The following is a 22,835-nucleotide window of genomic DNA, read 5'->3' as shown; positions in this document are numbered from 1 at the left end:
GAGTAGGGACCAACCTTCAATTTCTTTTTCTCATATGAAACGAAAATTGGCCAGATTAAACTTCCTGAAACAAATTTTCAGGTGTCCTTCTATGAAACATGCAACCTTTCATGTTTTTAGTTGGACGACCTCAATTTGAATTTCACAGCTTAAAATCAGATAAAAATGCAATTTCTGCAATTTTGGAATTATTTTTCTCCGATGTTTCGTGGTTGTTGCATGCAAAAATATTTTAGCCGCTTATTTGGACACGACTGCCAGGAACAGTTAATAAAACAACTACAGATAAATGAACATCTTTTATATATATCTAAAGAATGTCGCAAACTGGCCTTTTCTCCCGCATTATAAATGTATTACAAATAATGTCTGGGCTCCCACAAGAAAGTGCATACTAAAGCACAATCTTTCTAAGATATCTAGACGAAATTTCAGCTTTCATTGAAAAGTTATAACTATTTCTTTGAAATCATGCTTTGCTTTTTACAGGTACAATTCAAACAGCGCTCAGGCAGGCAAACTTTTTCTTTTCACAGAAGATATGTTGGAAATGCATTCCTTTAGATTTAATGAATGCCTACAATTTCGAAGAGTAGAGTTTCGGCTGGTGCGTTGGCGCGGAATGGCCCTTATTCGTCCTTTCCTCGTTGGAATGAGCGACACGCCTATTTGCGACTTTTGCGGCAGCGCAGAGACTAATGAACACGTTCTGCGCATTGATTCTTGCTCAGCGCCGTCATCTCCAGACACCATTAACCCAGCTGGACACGAGATCGTTTGCAGAAGCGGCAATCCTTTAACCACAGCGGTGCACGTCGCAGGCGCAGAAAGCAACGAGAGCACTGCTGAAGTTGCTCGACTGATCTCCGTGACCAATTACAGACTCGGTGTGCAACTTAACGAGTGCACACAGTAAGCGCTGCCTCTCCCTTCTTTCTCTCTTTCCCCCCGTTTTAAGCCTTTCACCGAGTGCAGAGTAGCAAACCGGACGTGCGTATGTGCGTCTGGTTAGCCTCCATTTCACTCTCTCTACATTTGTTTGCCTCCAGTTTCAGAAGCAAAATAGAGAACAGGACAAGCGCTCGTCCTGTCTTCTATCTTGTCCTCATTCCCCCTTTTCTTTTTGTGTGAGTGTGTGTGCTCTGTGCTTTCTTTATGAACGGAATCCCATTCGCCCGGTTTCGGTATTACTGTAGAAGAGAGCTTTACTTGCTAAAAGCACCGGGCGAACTAGCCAGCTATTCGGCTCATATAGTTTTGCACCTTGTGTTCGTCCTATACCCAACCCTACATTTCCTCTTGGGAGTCCGCGCTGCTCAGCACAAGCCGGCAGGAACAGCAACGGCTGATCCAGTGGGCTCGCGGAGTAGTGCATGGCAGTGGAGCCCTACACTGAGGGCCCCACTCATGGAGGAGGATTTCCTACTTGTTTGCCAAATAAAACTTCATTCTCTCTCTCTTGAACTAGTACTCAATCTACGCGCGACGCGTGGAGTTAAGCCTGAAGAGCACCTATCTATACCAGCGCGCTACACGCTAATGAAAAGAATAAAGAGGAAGGCGCTGCGGCGAGGATAGCAGGGGCCAACAAACATCAAAAGCAGAAGCTTGCGCTTCTTGTTCCGTTGCTTTTACAATGTCAACTTCACAAAAAGCGTGCGCGCTCGAAATGTTATTTCCCACACAAAGGACGAGCGTCTTCCACTCTAGGCGTCCTTCATCAAGGTTCTATCAGGAAATGAAATTCTAGAAGAGCAGTATAGAGTTTGACCTCCCAAGAGACGCTCGAGAATTTGTGCACCTTAATTTAACTGCACGGTGAGGTCCACAGATGGAGGGTGTAAGAGTTGGAGGACAATCCCACTGCTGGCAACCAGTTGTACGGGTTGTAGTCGGACATGTAAAAATGTGGTAGCTGGCCCATGCCGTCCTCCAACTCACCCACGCTTGGGACGTGGTTGTAGGGAGGAACTTGCCTCATCGAGAACTAGGAGTACGGGATTAATTTACGATATTTACATTAAGACAGGAGATACATTTCAATAGTCTAGCATGACCGCAAAATGGAGCACGAAGCACAACGAGCAGCCGAAAACTGCTGCTTAAAAACCCTCTGTCCTTCCTAGATCCCTAGGTGAGGGAAAACTGCTGTTCAACCTTCATCCAATCGCACCGTCCACAGTCGTTGGAGGCGTAGTCGACCCGTCTTTGAGGGGGAGGGCTCACACACTCACATCTGCACTTTGGATTCACAGAACACACCGAGTGGAGAGGGTCCTCGTAGACAGGGGTTGTCACGTTTGACTCAAGCTGGCGCCTCTTGATTCCAGAGCTGATTCCGCAGTTAGCAGCCGCGTCTGTCAAACGACTGTGACAAGTACTGGGGCCCTTCAGAAAGAGACCTAAAACACCCTTTTCCAGGAGTTCACTTGCTCTAATCAGATCGTGAAGGCGACAGCGAACAAACTAACAATACTCGATCCGCCAAATGTGGCTAGCCTTGCTGGAGCCGCTGGCTGTCCAAAAAAGGAGCATTGTTGGCTTTACAAAGCGACTCGTCGCAGCTGGCTAGGAAAGGTTCGAAGGTCGCTACCCCCGCAGGTCGATCGAAACCGCTTCAGCGGTCTGGGAAAGGTTCGCAGGTCGGTAACACTGCAGGCCGATCGTAACAAGGGGAAAACTGGCAGGGTTACGTCACCAGTGGCAGGGTTACGTAAATTCTTCTGCGTACTTTTCCCACTTTATTTTTTTTTCACGTCAACCCCAAGAGCCTACACGATGGCGCCCAGTCATTTTGCCTCCCGCATCCTCTCACTTCACTATGTCAGGATTGTTATGCTTCTCATTTCTTGCAAAGCGTTCCCGCATTCGAATTAAATTTTTGTTTGTTTAGGGTTCTCGTAGAGCTAATTAGTAAATGTTTTTAGTAGCCTACCATATAAGGCGTAAGGTGTAAGAACAAAAAAAAGCCTTTTACGAGTTTAACGAAAAAGCATGAAAAGACAGAGACCGGGACACACTTATCGCGCTTTCGAAACTCTGGCCTTACTAGTTTGAGGGATATTTACTTTGCGGGGTACAATTTAGTGCCGCAGGCACAATGTTGAAACTACGGAAAGAACGTAAAAAAAAACGAAGCCGTAAAATTCTGCCTCGATGCAAGTACCCAAATTAATATTATTTTCTTTCTTTAACGCCAACGGAGAAACACTTGCGAATAAAGTCAACAGCTGAAACACGAAGGAAGTTTCATTCGCGTCGACAGTTGAGAACACCGCTGTGTCCAACCCATCGCGCTATATCCTTCTTTATATATAATATATAATATATATATATATATATATATATATATATATATATATATATATATATATATATATATATATATATATATATATATATATATATATATATATACACTCCCCGGATCTATAGTTGCGTTCTTTGGTCATTGGCCCACAGCGTACAGTGCGTACACCGAGAAGCTTGTACAAAAAAAACTCTTGGAGTAGCAGGATCTGCAACTACACTCTTACAAAAAGGGAGAGCGAAAAAGGAGAAACCAACCACTTTGCTCCTTCACACGCACTTCACATGTCGAGCCCTCTCGCGACAATCAAAAGGGGAGGAACGTTTCTCCCTTGCGTGCGTATCTTGCGTCGCCGCCGCCGGTGACGCGAACATCGACTACACTTCTTTTCGACGGAAAGCAATGCCAAGTAGCATAAGCTCAAGTCTAAACCTTTCATGACCAGCGACCATCAGTGTCAAACCTCTAGCTCGAAGAGGAGCTGCGATACGAGGATAGTTCAACTCTTAAGCAGCGTCCGGCGGCTGACGCACAGCGAGATGAGCCCGTACTCGGGCATCTCGGCTTAGACGCCGAAAATATCAGTCAGCCTTTCTGGTTTTGATGCATGAAATTAGGATGGGGAGAAGGTTAAGCTATATCAAATGTATGCATTTGTGGTCGTTTTGAAGCGCCATCCTCGACGGCTTCGAAGCGAAAGCAAAATACGCTTGCTGGCGCCGTCGCCACGTAGCTGGGCGGTGTGAGCGCATCACGGCCGCAAGCGAAGCCGTCAAATCCACAGACGGAACACAGACCCTGCCGCCAGAGCAAGGAGGCGCATGAGCGCACCATGCAACCAGATATACAGCTGTATATCCAGCTTCACTTGCATGCCAGTTCATCTGCGTCTCCGCCCGCCAGCGGCGGCTTCTCCGTGATGCATCGTGTAGCGCGCACGATACTACAGAGACGGGAAGCGCTGACCAACAACAAAAGATATATTTCCTAAAAGGCGCGGTAAAAGCAAACGTACAAACAAAAAGTATCTAGAAAATAAATTTCAAAGAAAGCTTTTACTGACTTCCCCGTGGCAACTTAGCATACACAGCTGTCGGCGTCTGTGCAGAAAAGGAGGCACTCTCGGAGATAACATGTAGACTGACAAATGAAACTGCAAAGTACGAAAAGCCTCATGAAAGGCACACAGCTAGGTACGGGACAAACTGATATCTCCATACGTGAACGGGAGACCAAGCTAATTGGACACGCATGGTGACGGCACCATTGTGCACTGTTTCGAGTGCCGGGATTCTAGAAAGCTGCGGGGAGCTGCCGAACTCGAACGTCGGTACGGAGCGAAACCATCCTCTCTCTAGCAGAAAGCACGCCTAGCATGGCACTGACGCGGCTTTGCAGTAGAGGCGTTCGTAGAGAGACGGCATACTCCAAACGCAACAGCTCGCGCACGAGACCGTCACTGGAAGTGCGCCACTAAGCAAAAAAAAAAAAACGTGAGAGGAAAAAAGAAGGCGGGGCCCGCGACGTGTTCGTCACGCAGGGAAGAAATTTCGCTTGCGGAGGCTAGACAGGGCAAGTGTACAGAATGTCTATGTTAGCGGTGACGCTCGCCTCCTGAAATCAGGGGTTCGCGGCACTGTAAATATTTCTACATCTGCCATTAATGAACTAATTTGAAAAAGTCTTGCAGAAGAACACGCCCAACAGGGCACATAACAACTTCCAGCGTATAACCAAAACATGCTATGTGACCTGGTGATGGGTCCTTAGCGTCTACCTAAATCAGCACACGGGCGTTTACACCTCCATATCTCACCACGTATACCGTCGTCCGTTCAGGCTACCAGAACTCAACGCCACGCGCAAGTCCGATCGGCTTAATTTGATGGTTATATGCGGCAACTTTTCTCGTTGAAAGACTCCGGGGGCGCAAAGGCATAAAACCGCAGCCTCGTGCAGCAGATAGGCGTTTTCTCACGTGACGTGCTTTCATGAAGGGGTTTCATAACGGACGTATGACACTGAAACGCCCAGCACGCTCCGTGCTATCGTTCTCCCGCATATTCGCCACGCGCACATTGGGTAGCTTTCCTTGATAATCTGTTAAGTTCACTTATTTATTTTTCTATACAATTTGCCATCAGCTAGCCCCTATTTGTTAGCTACAGGTGGGGAACGTAGAAGGCCTCACCGACACTTCTTTTTCCTTGCCTGCCCCATCTGTATGCAGTCCTAATACGCATAGGTTTCCAATTTTACACGCGCCTTTTTTTTTTTTCTGACCGCGCAGTTCGCACAGAATTCATTATGAAAAAGCGGGAATCTTCGCTTCGATTAGAACCAACTGAAAGGTAAGTGAAAGGGGCTACAGAAATGGGGCATGTGCCGCGAAAACAATTACGGTGTCGTGCGTAGCGCGTTGGTGTACCTGCGCAAAAGAAACTGATTTCTCGCACCATTTTGGAATACGCAAAAGAAAAGTGATGATAATAATAAATGAAAAAATTTAGACAGTTAAAGAGGTACTGACACAAAAATTCTAACTCGAAATAACTGGTAGACTACATTGCTGCGAGCACATAGGTATGATCTGTAAAGCATCAATAGCAAAATGCAGATTAAACCGCATTTTAATTTAATGTTGAAGTTCGTGCGAGCGACGAACCGGAAAGTGCAGCACCTATCGATGTAATCATCGGCGTATGTCCTGTTTTTAAACGATGTTACGTCACACGTTCGAACGATTGATTTCGGTGACGTGCGACGTGATTGGCTTGTTTCGCCGTTCGGAAGACGTTTCAGCATTGTTTGCATTTTGTGTCTTGTAATCATCATCATCATCATCATCATCATCATCATCATCAGCCTGGTTACGCCCACTGCAGGGCAAAGGCCTCTCCCATATTTCTCCAACAATCCCGGTGTGTCTTGCAGTAACCTCACACAAAGCGTACGTACAGTCTTGGTCAAAAAACTTGAACCCGCTGTGAACGGCCCCGGACCGGCTGCGCTCCGCTATCGCGGCGCTACCGCCGCCGGTGCGCGCCGAGGATAAAGAGCGCGAGGGAAGCATGCCTCTTACTCTCAAGCATGCTTTGATAACAGGGCTCGTGAATAACTAGTGCAACGTTCGTTCTACCAGCTGCGAGGTCGTCTTGCGGCCGCCGTGGTACGGCGCTTCGTGCGAGTAAATGCGGTGGCCTGGGCGAAACTGCCCGGCTTCCATGCAGCGCATTACAGTATAAAAATTTTCCTAATCGTCGAAATTACCTATCACAACTTCATCCTACACATTCAAAGGCGAGAGCCTTCGCAATATGCTTCTAGATAAACATTTGGAATGTGTTTCTGAGTGCGATAAAAAATAAGCTAACATCTGTCAGTGTTGCCTGGCGTTGTTCCAGGTTTTATTGTAATATGCGGGCAATTCAATCATCGTTCGTTTAGAAAAGACCAGAAGCAGTAATTTCGACTACAAAGGCTCTCTTCGGAAAGGGCCTGTAACCACCGTTACAATATTTCAAACACGTTTACCGCACTTCTCCATGTATGGGACGACGAAACAAGTGCGTTTGGCGTTGAAGTTCTTTAATTAAACGCACAGTGAGATTATGAAAATTTTTCGGGACTAGAAGACGTTTGCCCTGCCTGAGTAGCCGATAGAGCTAGACCCATTTCCTCGGCATTTTGGAATGTTCCCACTACCCCGCCTTTGTTAATAGAGAGTTTTAGCCCAGCGGGTTTACGGCCAGCGGAGCGGAGCGGGCGACCGGAGACGCGACTGCGCATGCGCACCACGCTCAAGCGGCCAGCGGTTTTACGGAGCAGCGTTTACGCCCGCTGGAAAGCACTCCCCAGCGGAGCGTATACGCAGCGCGCGAGCGTGCGTAAGGGCGCGCGGGCGTGTATGGGAAATGCAAGACGGCAGCCGCAAACATGAACGCCGGCAGTTCTGCATCGAAGACGGCGACTGCCGCGCTGACCCGTACATTAATACTCAGTACATTATTAACAAATAATGCACTGAGAACATGTAATATATCTTTATTCAACATTTCTTGCATAATAAAAGCAAGCGTAATTCAATTTCATTTCTCAGTAACTCCTATTCGAACCACTAGGTGGGGCAGCAGAGCTCCCCGCTCTTTACCCCGCTCGAGCGGGTGATCCGCTGGGCTAAAATTCTTTTTTCGCGAGCCGCTCCGCTGGCGTAACGGTGGAGACCGCTCCGCTCCGCTGGCCGTAAACCCGCTGGGCTAAAACTCTCTAATATCTTCGTGCACACTACCTCATTGTCGTTAGGGCCCACTTTCATTCCCACATAAGGCCAGTGTAAGTTCATCCCGTTTGCAGTGGGCACCACGCGTTTGAATCGCGTAAAGTAGACCAGAGCCACGAGATTATGGGATTCTCGCATAGTGAAGGCGTCACACCGGCGGTGCTATTGCGTCACGGGTCCACTGGACGTATTTTTGATATAGTTTACTGAGGTATCGTTTGTCTCTGCTAGAAAGCACTTCACAGGCAGTTTTTAAAAAATGGGTTACACGTAGCGTCCTTTAACCAGAGACCTTGGCTAGTTTACAGTCAAGCACATGGGCAAGCTGCAGTTGTTCGGGGCAACCACAGACCAAGCCACACACAATGCCCTGAAGGCATGCTCCCTCCTGTGATTTCGTCGAGAGATGCAGGTGCCACCCTGAAGCTTATGCTTTGTTGATTAATTTGCTACTTGTGACATTTATGATTACAAATACGAGATGCAACTGCGGCACGTTATTTAATATATCATTAAGCTGCTGCAGTCAGATCTTAGCTACGATCCACGCAAAGTGCCCGTGTTCGAGCATGCGCAGGACTACTCATAGCGCTGTTCCATTAATTTGGTCCCGGGAAAGAGCAACTGATGATTACGATACTCGGAATTGTGACATCTGAGTGTATCGCGTTTGAAAGCGGTCGCCAGAGAGCCCCGCATGCTCATACAACATGCGCTGCAAACGGCATGCATGCTATAGCCGGTCGGGTGGCTTCCGCTTCGCCACCGTCGCGTTCGCGTCGCGCTCAAAGCACTAGTTTTTCACGAGCGCTGTTATCAAACGACGCTTGAGAGTAAGAGACACGCTTCCCTCGCCCTCTTTATCCTAGACGCAAGCGAGCAGCGGCGCGCGCCGACGGTGGCAGCGCCGCGATAGCGGAACGCCGCTGCTCTGCGGCCGTTCACAGCGGGTTCAAGATTTTTTTTTTTTTTTTTACCAAGACTGTACGTGCGCACACGAAGTGTATGTGTAAACTTCTTACGTTTACAGATTACCAGGTTACCGCTGCTGTGACCGGCAGTAGCAAAGCTGGTTTGTGACGATTTGTCCAACTACAACACGAACTTTTGTTCTTTTTGTCGCGCCAGTGTAAATATCAAAGGAAACTATCTAAACGTAGTGCACGTTAACGATTACATCGCGACCAACGCTTCACACCAGAAGATAGGTAACCTGTATAATTAGTTTTGCGCACTCTCTGGTTAGATACTGCGTCATCAGATGTTGCTACCAGCGCTGTTCCTGCCGTAAACCTCTCCGGGAACCCAGCGAACCGCAAATGATAAGAAATTTCCGGACACGCTAAAACATGGCTGAAACGCTCTAATGCTGGGATCGTACTGCGTAGCGTACTTCTGCGCAACGAAGTATCACGATGTAGCAATGCACAGGTTTCCCACCAATCTAGCAGACGAAAAAGAAGCACAGATAGCATCGTAGACGGTGCGCTAGCGTACGTACATCACGGGTCTGCGCGCTCACGTGATGATCGCTGTTTACGAGCACGCCTCTAACGGGGGCACGCAGTGCTCTTCGAAATCGAAACCGCGACTGGTAGTGAGATACGAGCATATAACTCAACAATCGTCGCGAGCTGGAGCAAACGAATTTCTTAGCATTATTACTGGATCAATAGCTACTGACTAAGCGCAAAAAAAAATAATAAGAGGCCAAAGAATTTTGTGTCAGTACTCCTTTCAGTAAATCAGCCGAGAATAACGGTGACATGGGTGTAACCGTTAGTCGGCACGTATCCAGCGTCACATGGCATCAGCTGACGAAAAAAAAAACGATGCAAGAAATTCTACGGGTGCCACGACACTATAAAGGCATGCACACTGCACATACAGGCGCAACATAAACTCGAGTGAAAATTCCGCGTTACCGCAGCAAAATCGTTTAGCTCAACAGCTTGTACTACACCTTTCGTTTGAGCGATATATTCACTCCTATATGAGGCCTCGACAGTGAGATCCCCGTCTCCGCTGCAAACATGCTTCTAAGATACCGGACTCTCATTAAATGCTGATGGGAAGAGACGCAGACCCGGGATAAATACAAATGGCTTAGTGCAAGATGCACGTTCGGCGCGTTCCGAATTCGGTCTTACCTCTTACCCATCCCTTAGGCCTGCCTGAAAAAAAAAAAAGCCTTCGTTCTTGCAAGGAGCCTTTCGTTGTCCGTACACGGTTGTCCAGTACAAAGGTGCTTTTCCACAGCTCAGGCACACGGCAGAGACATGTTTCCAACAAAGAGGATACATTCTTTATTTACATATAAGCACCATAAGAGACGCCGAGGTAATGGCGTGCGATCTCTCACGACCCCGAGGCCGTAAACAGGCTGTCGGTCACTCTTCTAAACATTCGCCGCCGCTGTATCCCTTCGTCCGCGCCGGCCGCGCAGCTTTGCAAGATGTTGACAGATGCGCTTTAGCCCCGCCAACGACTGCTTAACTGCGCTGGCCAAAGGCGCGTTCCCACGGGAACGCCACGTCAAAGCAAGCTGCGACACAAGCCGGATACAGCATTCGAGTCGCAGCGTATAGTGCTGTGTACAGAAACCGCGACGTTTGTCCAGTTGTATCCGCATATTGTACATAGTAAATCGGGCGCCGCGTCGCTTTGCCCTACGTCAGTCACGCCACATTTTGCCGGCATCAGCGTCGTATTCCTTAGTACCAGCGAACACGCGGTTACCTGTTCGTACCGTCCCACACGCTTCGTCACCGTTTATGGTGTACAGTTCAATTTTTCTTTTATTCTGGACAACCAACTCGTTTTCTATGTGAAAATCGTTCACTGAATTAGCAGAATTAAGCCGACGCATGCGCGACAGTTTATGCCTTACATTCGTCTCTACGTGGAGTAAGTGTCTCATCTAAGCCAGCCGGTCTCTACAGCGCACCTCCTCGTTTTATTGGCACAGACGTTTTGTTTTCCTGAACGAACACGCTTTTCGAAAAACACCTCCAGTTCAGTTCACTGTTTCAGACATCGCCGTCCCAGTTTGCTGCGAATGGTACAAACAAGCGAGTGTGACGGCTAATATCCGAACGAGCGCGAAACGTCCGTTTCGTGCGCCCCGCCACGTGCCTGCCGTCGCCTTTCGTGACTCACTGAAGAGGGTGTCAAGCGTCGTGTACGGCATTATACGTGGTCTTGTTTGGCGCATAAGCTAAAGGGCGTGTCCGATGTGACCACTGCGTGCGCGACGACTGTCCTGCAGCCCTTCGTTTGCCTGGAAATGCGTAGAGACTGAGCTCAGGAGTGCCATCACGGGCGATGTTTGATATATCATCCGCGTTCTTCACCATTTAAGTAGATAGTTCAACCACGGTTTAAGGGGATAGTCTGCCTGCGCGAACGACAAATCACGCGTCTTTTGTGCTAACATGACCTAGCTAGCCACTTTCATTACGGTGACGAAATTGATGATGCCTCAGCCCACTCGCTAGCCGGATACCAAGAAAACGGCTGATAAGAAAACTCGCTACCGAAACGACCGGAGTACACAGCATAATGGCAGGCTACTTCGCGCGAGGCAATTATTATTCCGAAGAAGACCGTCTGGTTTACGGTCCGGGTCTGTCAAAGACGCGCACACAAGAAGCTGGAAACATTTGGGGCTCTGGCATTACTTATACGGAAGCGGAATAAGTCACTCGTGGAATTTTCTCCTCGCTACTTGGACCCCCGCGGACGAAGCGTGGCGCTCCAAAGGGGCACGCGAGCAAGCGAGTAAAAATCTTCGCTCGCCACGCGCATACTCTGTGTTCTTGACGGCCCGAACCTCGCGCATTACGGAGGGTCTGCGCCCGAGTTCGCTGCAGGCGCGCGCGCAGAAATGAAAAGGGGTGAGCGAGAGTGATACGGGCGGCCGATTGAAATTCTGCCCACGGTTGCGGACCGGAAGGGGGTTTGGGCACACCCGGCGTTCGAGGCACAGGCGCGCCTTCGCCGCGGCACAAAGCTACGTGGCGAAGTGCCGCGAAAGTTTGCCAAGCGTGGGTCGCAAGGCACTGCGGCAAGGGGCTCCGCGCGTGATCTTGCAAGACTTGTAGCCGCACAGGATGGACGACCCTTCCAATCAACAACCCCGTCCTGTTTTGTGGAAAGAAGTGAGGATTGTGCAGGCGAGAGATGATGAGGGGTTCAGAGCTAGGGAGAAGAAAAGACCGCCATTTTCCGTAACTCTTGTAGGAGCACGCAGTAGCTGTCCTCTTAGCAGGAAAAAAAAAAGGCGACAAAAGGAGGACGTGTCCGCGAGAAGGGGAAAAGCAACGAGGACGATCGCATGCACACGCGAACCGCGAACGAACGAGACATTGGCGCATGTCTGCGATGGAAAGTAAAGTAAAACAAACTAGAATTAAAGCCTTCTCGCACTACGCGCGCGCGCGCGCGTGCGTGCGTGTGCGTGTGCGTGCGTGTGCGTGCGTGCGTGTGCGTGCGTTTGCGTGTGTGTGTGTGTGTGTGTGTGTGTGTGTGTGTGTGTGTGTGTGTGTGTGTGTGTGTGTGTGTGTGTGTGTGTGTGTGTGTGTGTGCGTGTGTGCGTGCGTGCGTGCGTGCGTGTGGTGATTGGTAGGGGAAGAGGTACTGTTACCTTTTGTTTCTTTTGCCGTTTTAACGTATGTATGTATGTATGTATGTATGTATGTATGTATGTATGCATGCATGTATGTATGTATGTATGTATGTATGTATGTATGTATGTATGTATGTATGTATGTATGTATGTATGTATGTATGTATGTATGTATGTATGTATGCATGCATGTATGCATGCATGTATGTATGCATGTATGCATGCATGTATGTATGAGAGAGAAGGAGAGATTAAGTTTAAGATCGACTGAAAAACCTAGCTAGTATTCTTTAATGGGCTGTGAACTATACTCGCGGACAACTTTCTGTGAATATATGAAGGGAAAGCTACGGAGGCTAAGCGCGCACAAGTCAGAGCGCTTCTGAAAAGAGTCCTGCGTTTTAATTCACAGTAGTTTAGGCTGGGGAAAAGAAAAATACCTTATTAGCAACAGTTCAATAATACAGAACACACGTACCACAGAGTGTAAAGGTTTACTTGTCTTGCGGCTTTTCCCTTCTGCGTCTGGGGAAACGCGAAACCGTCGCACGTGGAAGCTGCGTCGATTCAGCGTCTGTTCCGAGCAACCAAAAGCACTGTCACACGCTGCCGGACTACGTGGCGCGGTAACACATGTGCAGCAGCCACGCGCCTGTAGCTTTCCCTTCATAGCCACAGAAAGTTGTCCGCGAATATAGTCAAGCTGTTTTGAAAAACTTCTTGTCACATTCCTTTCTGTATCTTGACAGAATAAAAAATAAACTTGCTCTGATTTGACACCTCTACCAATAAAAACTGAAGAAAGACTTCTTCCCTATTGCAGAAAATCAGGTAATCATCAACGTAACGAAATATCTTGCTAACGCTATCACCTAAGGCTTTCTCTAAGCAGTTGTCAACCTTACTCAGGTACATGTTGCTAAGAATAGGGGGCAACCTTTGAGCCAATACAAATGCCTGATTTCTGCAGAAAAACGCCATCTCTCCAGCCAATCAGCGTCGACTTCAAGTACATTAAAATAATTTCTAGAAAAGCTCCCGTGGAAACACCGCATGTCAATAAAAGCCGACTCTTGCACTTGTTCTTTAATGCACTCATTTACGGAATTTAGCAACCCGTCATGCGGCAAGGAATAATACAGGTCTTCGATATCTATACTAAAAGCTGTACAATCACCAGGACTTTCCTCTCTCAAGTACTGAACTAGTGCCTGAGAATTACGAAGGAAAAAGGGGTCTGAAAAACCTAGTGAAGCTAGGCAGTTCTGTAGGTAACTAGCGACACAAACCTGCCAGGTCCCTTTCTCTGACACTATAGCCCGAAAAGGAATTTCTTGTTTATGGGTCTTGGCCGAGAAAAACAGTTCTAAGGTGAGGGATTTAGCTTTCTTGACATTACATACAAGCCTATCAAGATTATGCCTTGACAAGAGGTCAACCGCACGTTGCTTAACTACCGAAGGCTTGAGTTTTACTGGCTGCAAATTCTTTTCTATGGCTGAAATCGCTTTTTCTGAAAACATGTCACCTGGCATAATTACGAAATGACCTTCCTTGTCAGATATTACTGGTCTAAGTTTATGCTCCACAAGGTAATAAACTAACGGTCGGACAGGGTCAGGCGTCTTAAAATGAGAATTTGATTGTTTAATGCTAGCAATGCAATCCGAAATACAGCGTGAGCGTTCTTCTTCCGGGACGAACCTGGTTATGCAGCGCGGTATGCTTAAAACGTCAACGGGTTTTATGTTAGGCTTAAAACAGTGCTTAGGACCTAAAGCAAGGGTTCTTCTATGCGGGACGGCTTACACACACACACACACACACACTTCCGAAAAGGTTCACGGTCCGGAGCCGACGTCAGACGGGCTTCGTAGAACTCGGGGCTTGTGTCAGGAAAGGTGCCTTTTATACCCCGAGCTGACCCCCGCAGCGCGGCCGGGTGCCCATTGTCTTGCGTCTTGGACGGCGCGTGGGAAGGAGCCTCGAACTACGTTCCCGCGAACACTCCCCCGCTCGCGGCAGACCAGGGCGGTGGCGGCGGCTCAGTAACAATAGTTGGTCCGCCGATCGCATTCAGTCACAACGGCGACGAGGCTAGAGGGTAACGGTGGCGTTCCAAGAAAGATTGCCGCCGCTGTCGCAAGTGGCTGGAAAAACTTACACCTCAGCTGGGCCGTTCTTAACAACACACAGCACGCGACGCGCGGCGGCGATTTTATCGCCCTTGGACTTTACAGGAAGCTCACGGCGAAGCCGTCAGCAGAAATGCGCCTGGAGTGTCCACATAATTGCTATCGCAATAAAAAAAAAACGTAGTATTAAAGCCCGCGATGCACCAAAGGCGAACTGCAGTAGTGCGTGTTCATTCTGCCAAAAGAAGTCAAGCTCCGCATGCCACCAGAATTCAAAAAGAACTACCCAAGCTGCTCCGTTGTAAGAAACGGCACTGAAATTTGAACTGAGAGACCTTCCAAACCTTACTGTCCCCATGCACGTTATTCTATCTACAAAGGATGCTACAGGTTCAGGGTGCTGAATGATACACTTCATATCTAATTAATTATGAGGTTTTACGTGCCAAAACCACTTTCTGATTCGTCGAAAAGAGGATCGACTTCTCCTTCCCGTGCTCGGTAATGCAGGAGGAGAGGCCCTCTCTCTGTGCCTGTCACGTGTCATCGACGGAAGCAAGATCCCGCCCACACGATTGTAGAGAGCCTATTTAAGGGGCTCCGATATCTACTTCATACTTCATGCTCTTCTTATTTTCTTTCAACTACCTTTGAATAAACAGTGCAAGTTTCGCACTAGCAAATCGTCTCGCCCTTGCTCGGTCGCCATGGTCTACCGGATGCCTGCAGCCCGCCGACAACGCTACGCTACCCAATAAGTAATGTCGGTCGAGCTTCGAAAGGCAGGCGTCGCTACTTCTCGGCAGCAGTACGGTACGCTACCCTGGAGTACACAAGAAACAGGTTGCTAGCAGTGAGATCGCCTACAAACGCAACAAAGCGGTTGCTACGGTGGAATCACCCCTGAGGTGCAACAATGCCCTGCGCCCTAGCAGTGTGTGTTTGCGTGCGTAGAATTTTCTGCGCGCAATGCGTGCACGACCGTCTCTTGTGTTTTTGGTTAGAGCGAGGAAACGAAAACAAAGAACGATCGAACCGTCAGAAACTATACGTAGTGGTGGGCGCTACGGCGACATTGCCGCAGTGCTTGATGCGTATGCACGTGTATCCACTAGAGATCGTTGTGAAACCATGCGTTTCCAAGTTTCTCGATTTCCAGTCATGCGTGCGATCTGCCTCATTAAACGGCGTTTTATTGCCGAGGAAAATGAATCCCCGAATTGTTGAACCGTTTTCCATTCGATGATGATGACAGCTGATGATGATAATGATTTATTGGCATCCCCTTTGAAACGGGGCGGTGACAAATAGTCACCAACAGCCGGCTTGATTTAATCGGGGATACTGTACATGTTTTTAATTCGTGTTCTGTTCGGACGCCCTTTACAAAGAAACGAGAGCTTTGTCCGGCTCCTTTATTTGCTTATTTTTTTCGAGCAGAAATCTGTTACTAAATTGCCCCGAGCTTTAGTCTAGCGTAATCCATCGCGTGCATGTTAGGTGCAGCTTTCTGGGAATACACTGTGCTAGAAAGCGCCTTTATGGACGCATGCCCAGCTCACAATTAATTTGTTGCGAAGTTGCAGAAATTTTACAGTCTGGAGAAGTGCCTGCGGACTGTCTACAACTCAAGAAATTATACTAATAATATACATAGACAGTGCGGTGGGCTGTGGGGAGTTTGCTTATACTCTATCATGTTCTGTTTTAAGATGTAAGTTTGCTTTACAAGCGTAATTTTTTTTAGTATAGTCAGTTCCCTTCGGAGTAGTCAACTTGTCTTCAACAATACAAACGCTTTTCTCTTTCATGCCCGCCGTATACAAGCTCAGAGCATGTACACACGGAGCCTGTGGCACAGAGCTGTGAAACTACGACTTGATTCAATGTACAAGTATGTCAATAAATTATGGAATATGAGCCTTGCACACCTAATTAGCTATCACTAAATAAGATATCAACCTCAGCAAGTACTTTACGCTCTTCAGCAAGCAAAATAATTGCCAGTTAGGAAAGGCTGTCACATAACATGAAGTTCTGCTGCTCTCGGCACCTCCATGCAGCGATTTTTCAGCAGATCACACGCCAAAGGGTCATAAATGTCTGTTTAACAAACGAAACAGCTCGGCAGACTCGTGCGCCCCCCCCCCCTCCTTTTTTTTATTACAATAAGCCAATTTTCCCACGTTCAGAGCACATGCGCAGTGCCTCTGCCGGTGCCGTGACGACAGTATTCCTCACCGCTTTTACCTTGAACACGAGTTAAATGTAACAAAATGAGGCAAATGCCGACGAGTAGACCAGTGGGAACGTGGCTTGTGCGGCTGCTCAACAAGGCTCCCATTGTACTATTTCTTTTCTCCTCGCGCTCCTGCCCTTTGACTTAGCGGGATAAGCGGGTTTTTCATGGCACAAACCCAACATAATTATTAAGATAGCGCCTTTCAGCCAGCTAAGGACTATTGTTACCATCATGCTTTGCGGCAACGGTGGCGCAGTGGAACTCGTCGAAAATCGGCCTATCGGAATTCCAGTGAAGCAGTGGTCCAGACTAAACGGTCTTGTCGTGAATGTATACCTGCAGAGCATTTTACCGGCTAAAAGGGCGTTCCCATTTCTTACAGAACATTTTCGCGGATCTAGTGCTCCCTTGTTCCCGTCACTACGCATATGCATATCAACCCACAGTTGCTGAGCCGGCGTCGTTGAACCCACGAACACTTACAATTAGCCCTCTCAAATTATTTTCTCTAGACCCATAAAGATACTTTCAATAGTTTGAGTTGAGATTCGCCTCGACGACAGTGAGGGAAAGTTGAAGCTGTTGTGGATGTCGCGAAGTCACATGTCAGTAGGCAAGGCCGTGATACTGAATTCAAGGGGATGAACTCTTTACTAAGACGTAATAAGCAAGCGATCGAGCAGAACTGGTTACACAGACATCACAGACATCAAAGAGCTACGGGTAAATTTTAATGACGCTACAATTTCAATCTCCTTTCTCTTAGCCGGATTTACACCGAATCCCCCTCCAACGACAAAGCACCCCCAACACCACCCTAGCACCATCGTTCATCCAATCACACTGCGGTGCGCGCAGTGTGCACACAACGGGGCTCCAGGGTGACCCTATCCGAAGTTGCAATATGTCAAGGCCGTTGCCACGAATCCTTTGCAGTGCAGTGGGTCTCTCGTCTCGCACCCTCGCAAGGCAGAGCCTTTCACGCGCGTTGGGGCATCGAGTCCGTTCGCGGAGTGTCTCGACATGAGTACGGTCCAGCGGCGATGGGTTGACTTCGAAGCCACGGCACTGCTTCCGCGAACCGAACGACGGAAGCCCCGACTCACATTCAACCCACCTACGCGCTCTCCGCAAACCGCGGAACATCAATTTAATGAACCATATACGTGGCTGCAGCGGTGGCGTAGAGGTAGAACATCCGCCTCGCGTGCAAGAGGACCGTGGTTCGAATCCCGGTGCCGCGCTATTTTCCACCGGATTAACGACAAAAAAAATATCAGCGTGTTGATAAAATTGCATAAACAGGCCTGGAGTGTGGCCTGATCTCGGTAACCAGAACCGGTAACGCACAGCCTCACCAGAGCAGGATTGGCCACCCTGGTGCAGTACTTGGCCACAACATCCTATATGAACACAACAATCAAACCCCGGCCCTCAGTCCCCGGCAGCTGCGAAGCAACTGACCACGGCGGCGGTCAGACCTGCGACACAGCAGAAGGTTCCCTGGTTCCGGACAGGCCGCCATCGGAATCTGAACCTGGCAACGTTTAACGCTAGAACGTTATCTAGTGCTATTGGAGGAATTAGAGGGCAGTAAATGGGATATGATGGGGCTCAGTGAAGTTAGGAGGCCAAAAGAAGCATATACAGTGCTGAAAAGCGGGCACGTCCTGTGCTACCGGGGCTTAGCGGAGAGACGAGAACTAGGAGTCGGATTCCTGATTAATAAGAATATAGCTGGTAACATACAGGAATTCTATAGCATTAACGAGGGGGTGGCAGGTCTTGTTGTGAAACTTAATAAGAGGTACAAATTGAAGGTCGTACAGGTCTACGCCCCTACATCCACTCACGATGACCAGGAAGTCGAAAGCTTCTGTGAAAACGTGGAATCGGCGATGGGTAAAGTCAAAACAAAATACACTATACTGATGGGCGACTTCAATGCCAGGGTAGCCAAAAAGCAGGCTGGAGACAAGTCAGTGGGGGAATATGACATAGGCTCTAGGAATAGCAGGGGAGAGTTATTAGTAGACATTGCAGAACAGAATAATATGCGGATAATGAATACCTTCTTCCGCAAGTGGGATAGCCGAAAGTGGACGTGGAGGAGCCCGAATGGCGAGACTAGAAATGAAATAGACTTCACACTCTGCGCTAACCCTGGCATCATACAAGATGTGGACATGCTCAGCAAGGTCTGCATAGGATGGTAAGAACTCGAATTAGCCTAGACTTGAGGAGGGAACGGAAGAAACTGGTACATAAGAAGCCGATCAATGAGTTAGCGGTAAGAGGGAAAATAGAGGAATTCCGGATCAAGCTACAGAACAGGTATGCGGCCTTAACTCAGGAAGATGACCTTAGTGTTGAAGATATGAACGACAGTCTTATGGGCATCATTAAGGATCGAGTGTGCAATAGAAGTCGGCGGTAACTCCGTCAGACAGGATGTCAGTAAGCTATCGCAGGAGACGGAAGATCTGATCAAGAAACGTCAATGTATGAACGCCTCTAACCCTACAGCTAGAACAGAACTGACAGAACTTTCCAAGTTAATCAACAAGCGTATGACAGCTGACATTAGGAAGTATAATACGGATAGAATTGAACATGCTCTCAGGAACGGAGGAAACCTAAAAGCAGTGAAGAAGAAACTAGGAATAGGCAAGGATCAGATGTATGCGTTAAGAGACAAAGCCGGCAATATCATTACTAATATGGATGAGATAGTTCAAGTGGCTGAAGAGCTCTATAGAGATTTATACAGTACCAGTGGCACACACGACGATAATGGAAGAGAGAATAGTCTAGAGGAATAGCGTTTTTGGATGGCAGAGTATGGTGATTTTCTTGTGCAATGGAACCAAATAATCTGGTTGAAAGGTTAATCGCGACTCCGCTGCTATTAAGTTACTCAACAGCTAATCAACCAAATTGTCAAGCCATAAAATGTAAGACTTTCATCGCAGGTTTTCAAGCAGTGCTAAAGAAGAAAAGCTGAGGCAGCTGGTACAAGTTATTTTTGTGGACACTCCCTATTCACATGTTAACCACATTGTAGAGTTGTGGCAAAGAACGCATTGATGTTAAAAGCCTTCTAGCACACATAGGAACCTCATATTATTTACAGAGAACAGGAGACGAAACGAAATCGCACATGCGACAAAAAAACATGGGACAGCACCGAAACAAGGCACGTAGTGCAACATACATGAGGTCATGAAAAAAAATTTACATATTTACGAAGGCTTTTTTAGATGATGATGATGATGATGAAGATATGTGGTGTTTAATGGCGCAAGGTCCAGTTATGGCCAAAGAGCACCAAGACAAATGGTAATTTTAAGGATGTATTGTGAAAGGCATGGACAATGAATTCATCATGGTAGGTGTGACATGGCTGTAAAAGGGCCTAAACACTGTTGCTGTAAATGGCATAAAATATATAGGTACTAAAATAACGGCACTGACTAATTAGGGATGTGGGCGATGGTAATTGTGTTTTGGTAAACACATACGAAAATGAAACAACAGTGACACTAGAGCATCAAGACAGCCCTCGAATACAAGAGCTGTTAATCACGTGTTAAAATTACCTGGCCAAATTATTTTCAGTGTGTCAGTTCCGGCTAAAAAATCTAAGGCTACTTGCAGATTAAAAAGCGGTTCATCGCTAAGAAAAAATGCAGGGTGAAGAGGTATGTTTTCCCAATATGCAAAAGGGAAATACTTTTTCCTCTCTGTTTCTATTGCAGGGCACTGAATAAGAACTTGGAGGACTGTCAGACTATTGTCGCAGCTACTACAAGTCAGAGAATCCCCCCCAGTCAAGAGGTAAGAGTGAGTACTGTAAGTGTGTCCTATTCTTAATCCGCAAAGAAGTACTTGCTTGTACCGTGCTGTTTTCTCACTTATCCAGTTCCCTAGTTTTGGTTTTATCATGTGTAGCTTATTCAGCGTTTGCGTATCCCACTCTCCTTGCAAATGACTCCTCAGTTTACGATGTAGAAAAGTCTTAAGCTTTGTAGAATGGATGGGGACATTACCATCGGTGTCACTAAAACTCAATGACGTAGCGTTTTCGTCAGCAGCTATGTTGCCTTTTATACTTTTATGGCCTGGTACCTAGCATAAGACAATTGCTTGGTTGCACATATATGCGGAGCACAACAAACTATACAGCTCATTCAAAATGGAATTCTTATGTTTTCGTAAACAAATTAGGGCTCTCACGACACTTAATGAGTCTGTGAAGACAACAGCCTTAGCGACAATTGTGAGCCTTATGTGTTTAATAGCCGAGACTGTAGCATATGCTTCAGCTGTAAAGAAACTGGTGTGTGGGTTTAGTGCTCCAGATGTTGAAAATGAGGGTCCGAGAGCTGCGTAAGCAACACCAGCAGGAGACTTCGAAGCATCTGTGTAAAATTCATCACAGGAATACTCCTCTTTAAGTTCAAGAAAATGTGACTGTATGTGATTCTCAGGTGCTCGTTTCAATATTTCTAAGAAAGATATGTCACATTGGATAGTTTGCCACTCCCACAGTGGTGAAAGCCGAGTAGGAGCCATTAGAACATTTTCTGAAAGAGGGACTCCTGTTTCTTGTGAGAGTGCTTCCAACCGGAGGGACAGAGGAGGCCGCACAGCTTGGTGGTTACGGAACAGCCTGGCCATGGAGAAGTCATGAATAATTGAATGACGTGGGTGATCCACAGCTGATTTTACCTTCAAGGCATACAAAAAACTTAAATATGTCCTTTGGTAGTATAGAGACCATTCGTTAGAGTCAATGTAAAGGCTTTGCACAGGACTAGTCCTAAAGACCACTTAGGACTAGTCCTAAGTGGTGGATAGGATCTACTATTTTCGGAGTACTAGGTCCAGCAGAATTATAGACTATTGCTCCATAGTCAAGCCGTGTTAGTATAAGGCTTTTGTACAACTTTATAAGGCATCTCCTGTCGCTTCCCCAAGATGTGCGTGACAAGAGCTTCAGAAGATTCATAGTTTGTGGCATGTTGCCTTAAGAAACTTCAGGTGTGGTATAAAAGTTAGCTTGCCGTCTAAAAGGATCCCTAAAAATTTGTGTTCACGGCTCACAGATAGCCGTTCTCCATTGAGGTCTACTACGGAGTCCGCCAGTATACCTTTCTTGTTAAAGAACAGGACGTAAATACTTTTTTGAAGGTTTAGTTTAAAACCGTTTTCATCCGCCCACTTAAACAATTTATTTAAACAAAGCTGTACTTGTCGCTCACAGATACTTAGATTACATGATTTCCAACCTATCTGGATGTCATCCACATATACAGAATAAAACATACTACGTGGTATGACATTCTGGATCGAGTTCATTTTGACAATAAAAAGAGTGCAGCTCAACACACCAAATTGTGGAACACCAGCCTCCTATGTAAAAGGACGAGACAGAACGTTACCAACGCTAACACAGAACGTATGATAGGGGAGGTAACTTTGAATCACGTTCAGCAAGTTGCCTCGAACTCCAATTTCAGACAGATCACGAAGGATTCCAAAGCACCAGGTTGTGTTGTATGCCTTCTCCATATATAAAAATACTGACAAGAAAAACTGTTTGTGGACAAAGGCATCACAGATATTTGGCTCAATGCAGACAAGGTGATCTGTTCTGGATCTACCCTCCCTGAAACCGCACTGTAAGGAATCAAGTACCTTGTTGCTTTCAAGAAAATGGATGAGGTGACGGTTAATCATTTTCTCAAATAGTTTGCATAGGCAACTTGTCAGAGCTATAGGCCTATAACTGTTGGGTGAGGAAGGGTCCTTGCCCTTTTTGAGAATAGGGATTACGATTGTTTCTTTCCAGGCGAACGGAATGTATCCAGCAGAGGACATGGAGTTGAAGAGTGACAGTAGTGTTTTTTGGGTTTCGGGATGCAAGTGTCTGATCATCTCATACATTATTCTGTCACTTCCTGGAGCAGACTTGTTGCAACAGCTCAGTGAGGCCTGGAACTCAGCCATTCTAAATGGACGATTGTATACTTCATTGGATGTGCCTTTCCGACCCAGTCAGCTGCTCTGCTTGTTGCTGGTATTTTAGGAATGTATCTGTGTAATCAGATGTACTGGAAACATGCTCGAAAGTGCTCCTTGACAATCAGCTTGGTCCTCAAGAGTATCTGCTTGCATGTTTACTAATGGTAGAGGACGAGTTTCACGGCCTTTTATTTTGTTTACCCTGTTCCAGGCTT

The 22,835-nt window shown here is 47.2% G+C and overlaps 1 protein-coding gene across 9 annotated transcripts in view; it reads right to left on the bottom strand.

The window, feature by feature from the left end:
• The window catches only part of LOC135911998 (glycosyltransferase 25 family member-like), an 873,389-nt gene that overhangs the window by 797,721 nt on the left and 52,833 nt on the right, over positions 1-22,835 (bottom strand). Inside the window, exon 9 of one of the 9 annotated variants that reach the window (XM_070521046.1) lies at positions 10,096-10,134. The exons of the other annotated variants lie outside the window; for them this stretch is intronic. Coding sequence (XP_070377147.1) covers positions 10,125-10,134 — 10 coding nt within the window. The 3' untranslated portion in view covers positions 10,096-10,124. Of the gene's footprint in view, positions 1-10,095; positions 10,135-22,835 lie in introns of those variants that run through there. 9 annotated transcript variants of the gene reach the window in all.

The sequence above is a fragment of the Dermacentor albipictus genome, chromosome 1 (genome assembly GCF_038994185.2).
Source record: "Dermacentor albipictus isolate Rhodes 1998 colony chromosome 1, USDA_Dalb.pri_finalv2, whole genome shotgun sequence".
NCBI lineage: Eukaryota > Metazoa > Arthropoda > Arachnida > Ixodida > Ixodidae > Dermacentor > Dermacentor albipictus.
The sequence above is the reverse complement of the archived record's forward strand: the minus strand, read 5'-3'. Positions and strand labels throughout refer to the sequence as shown.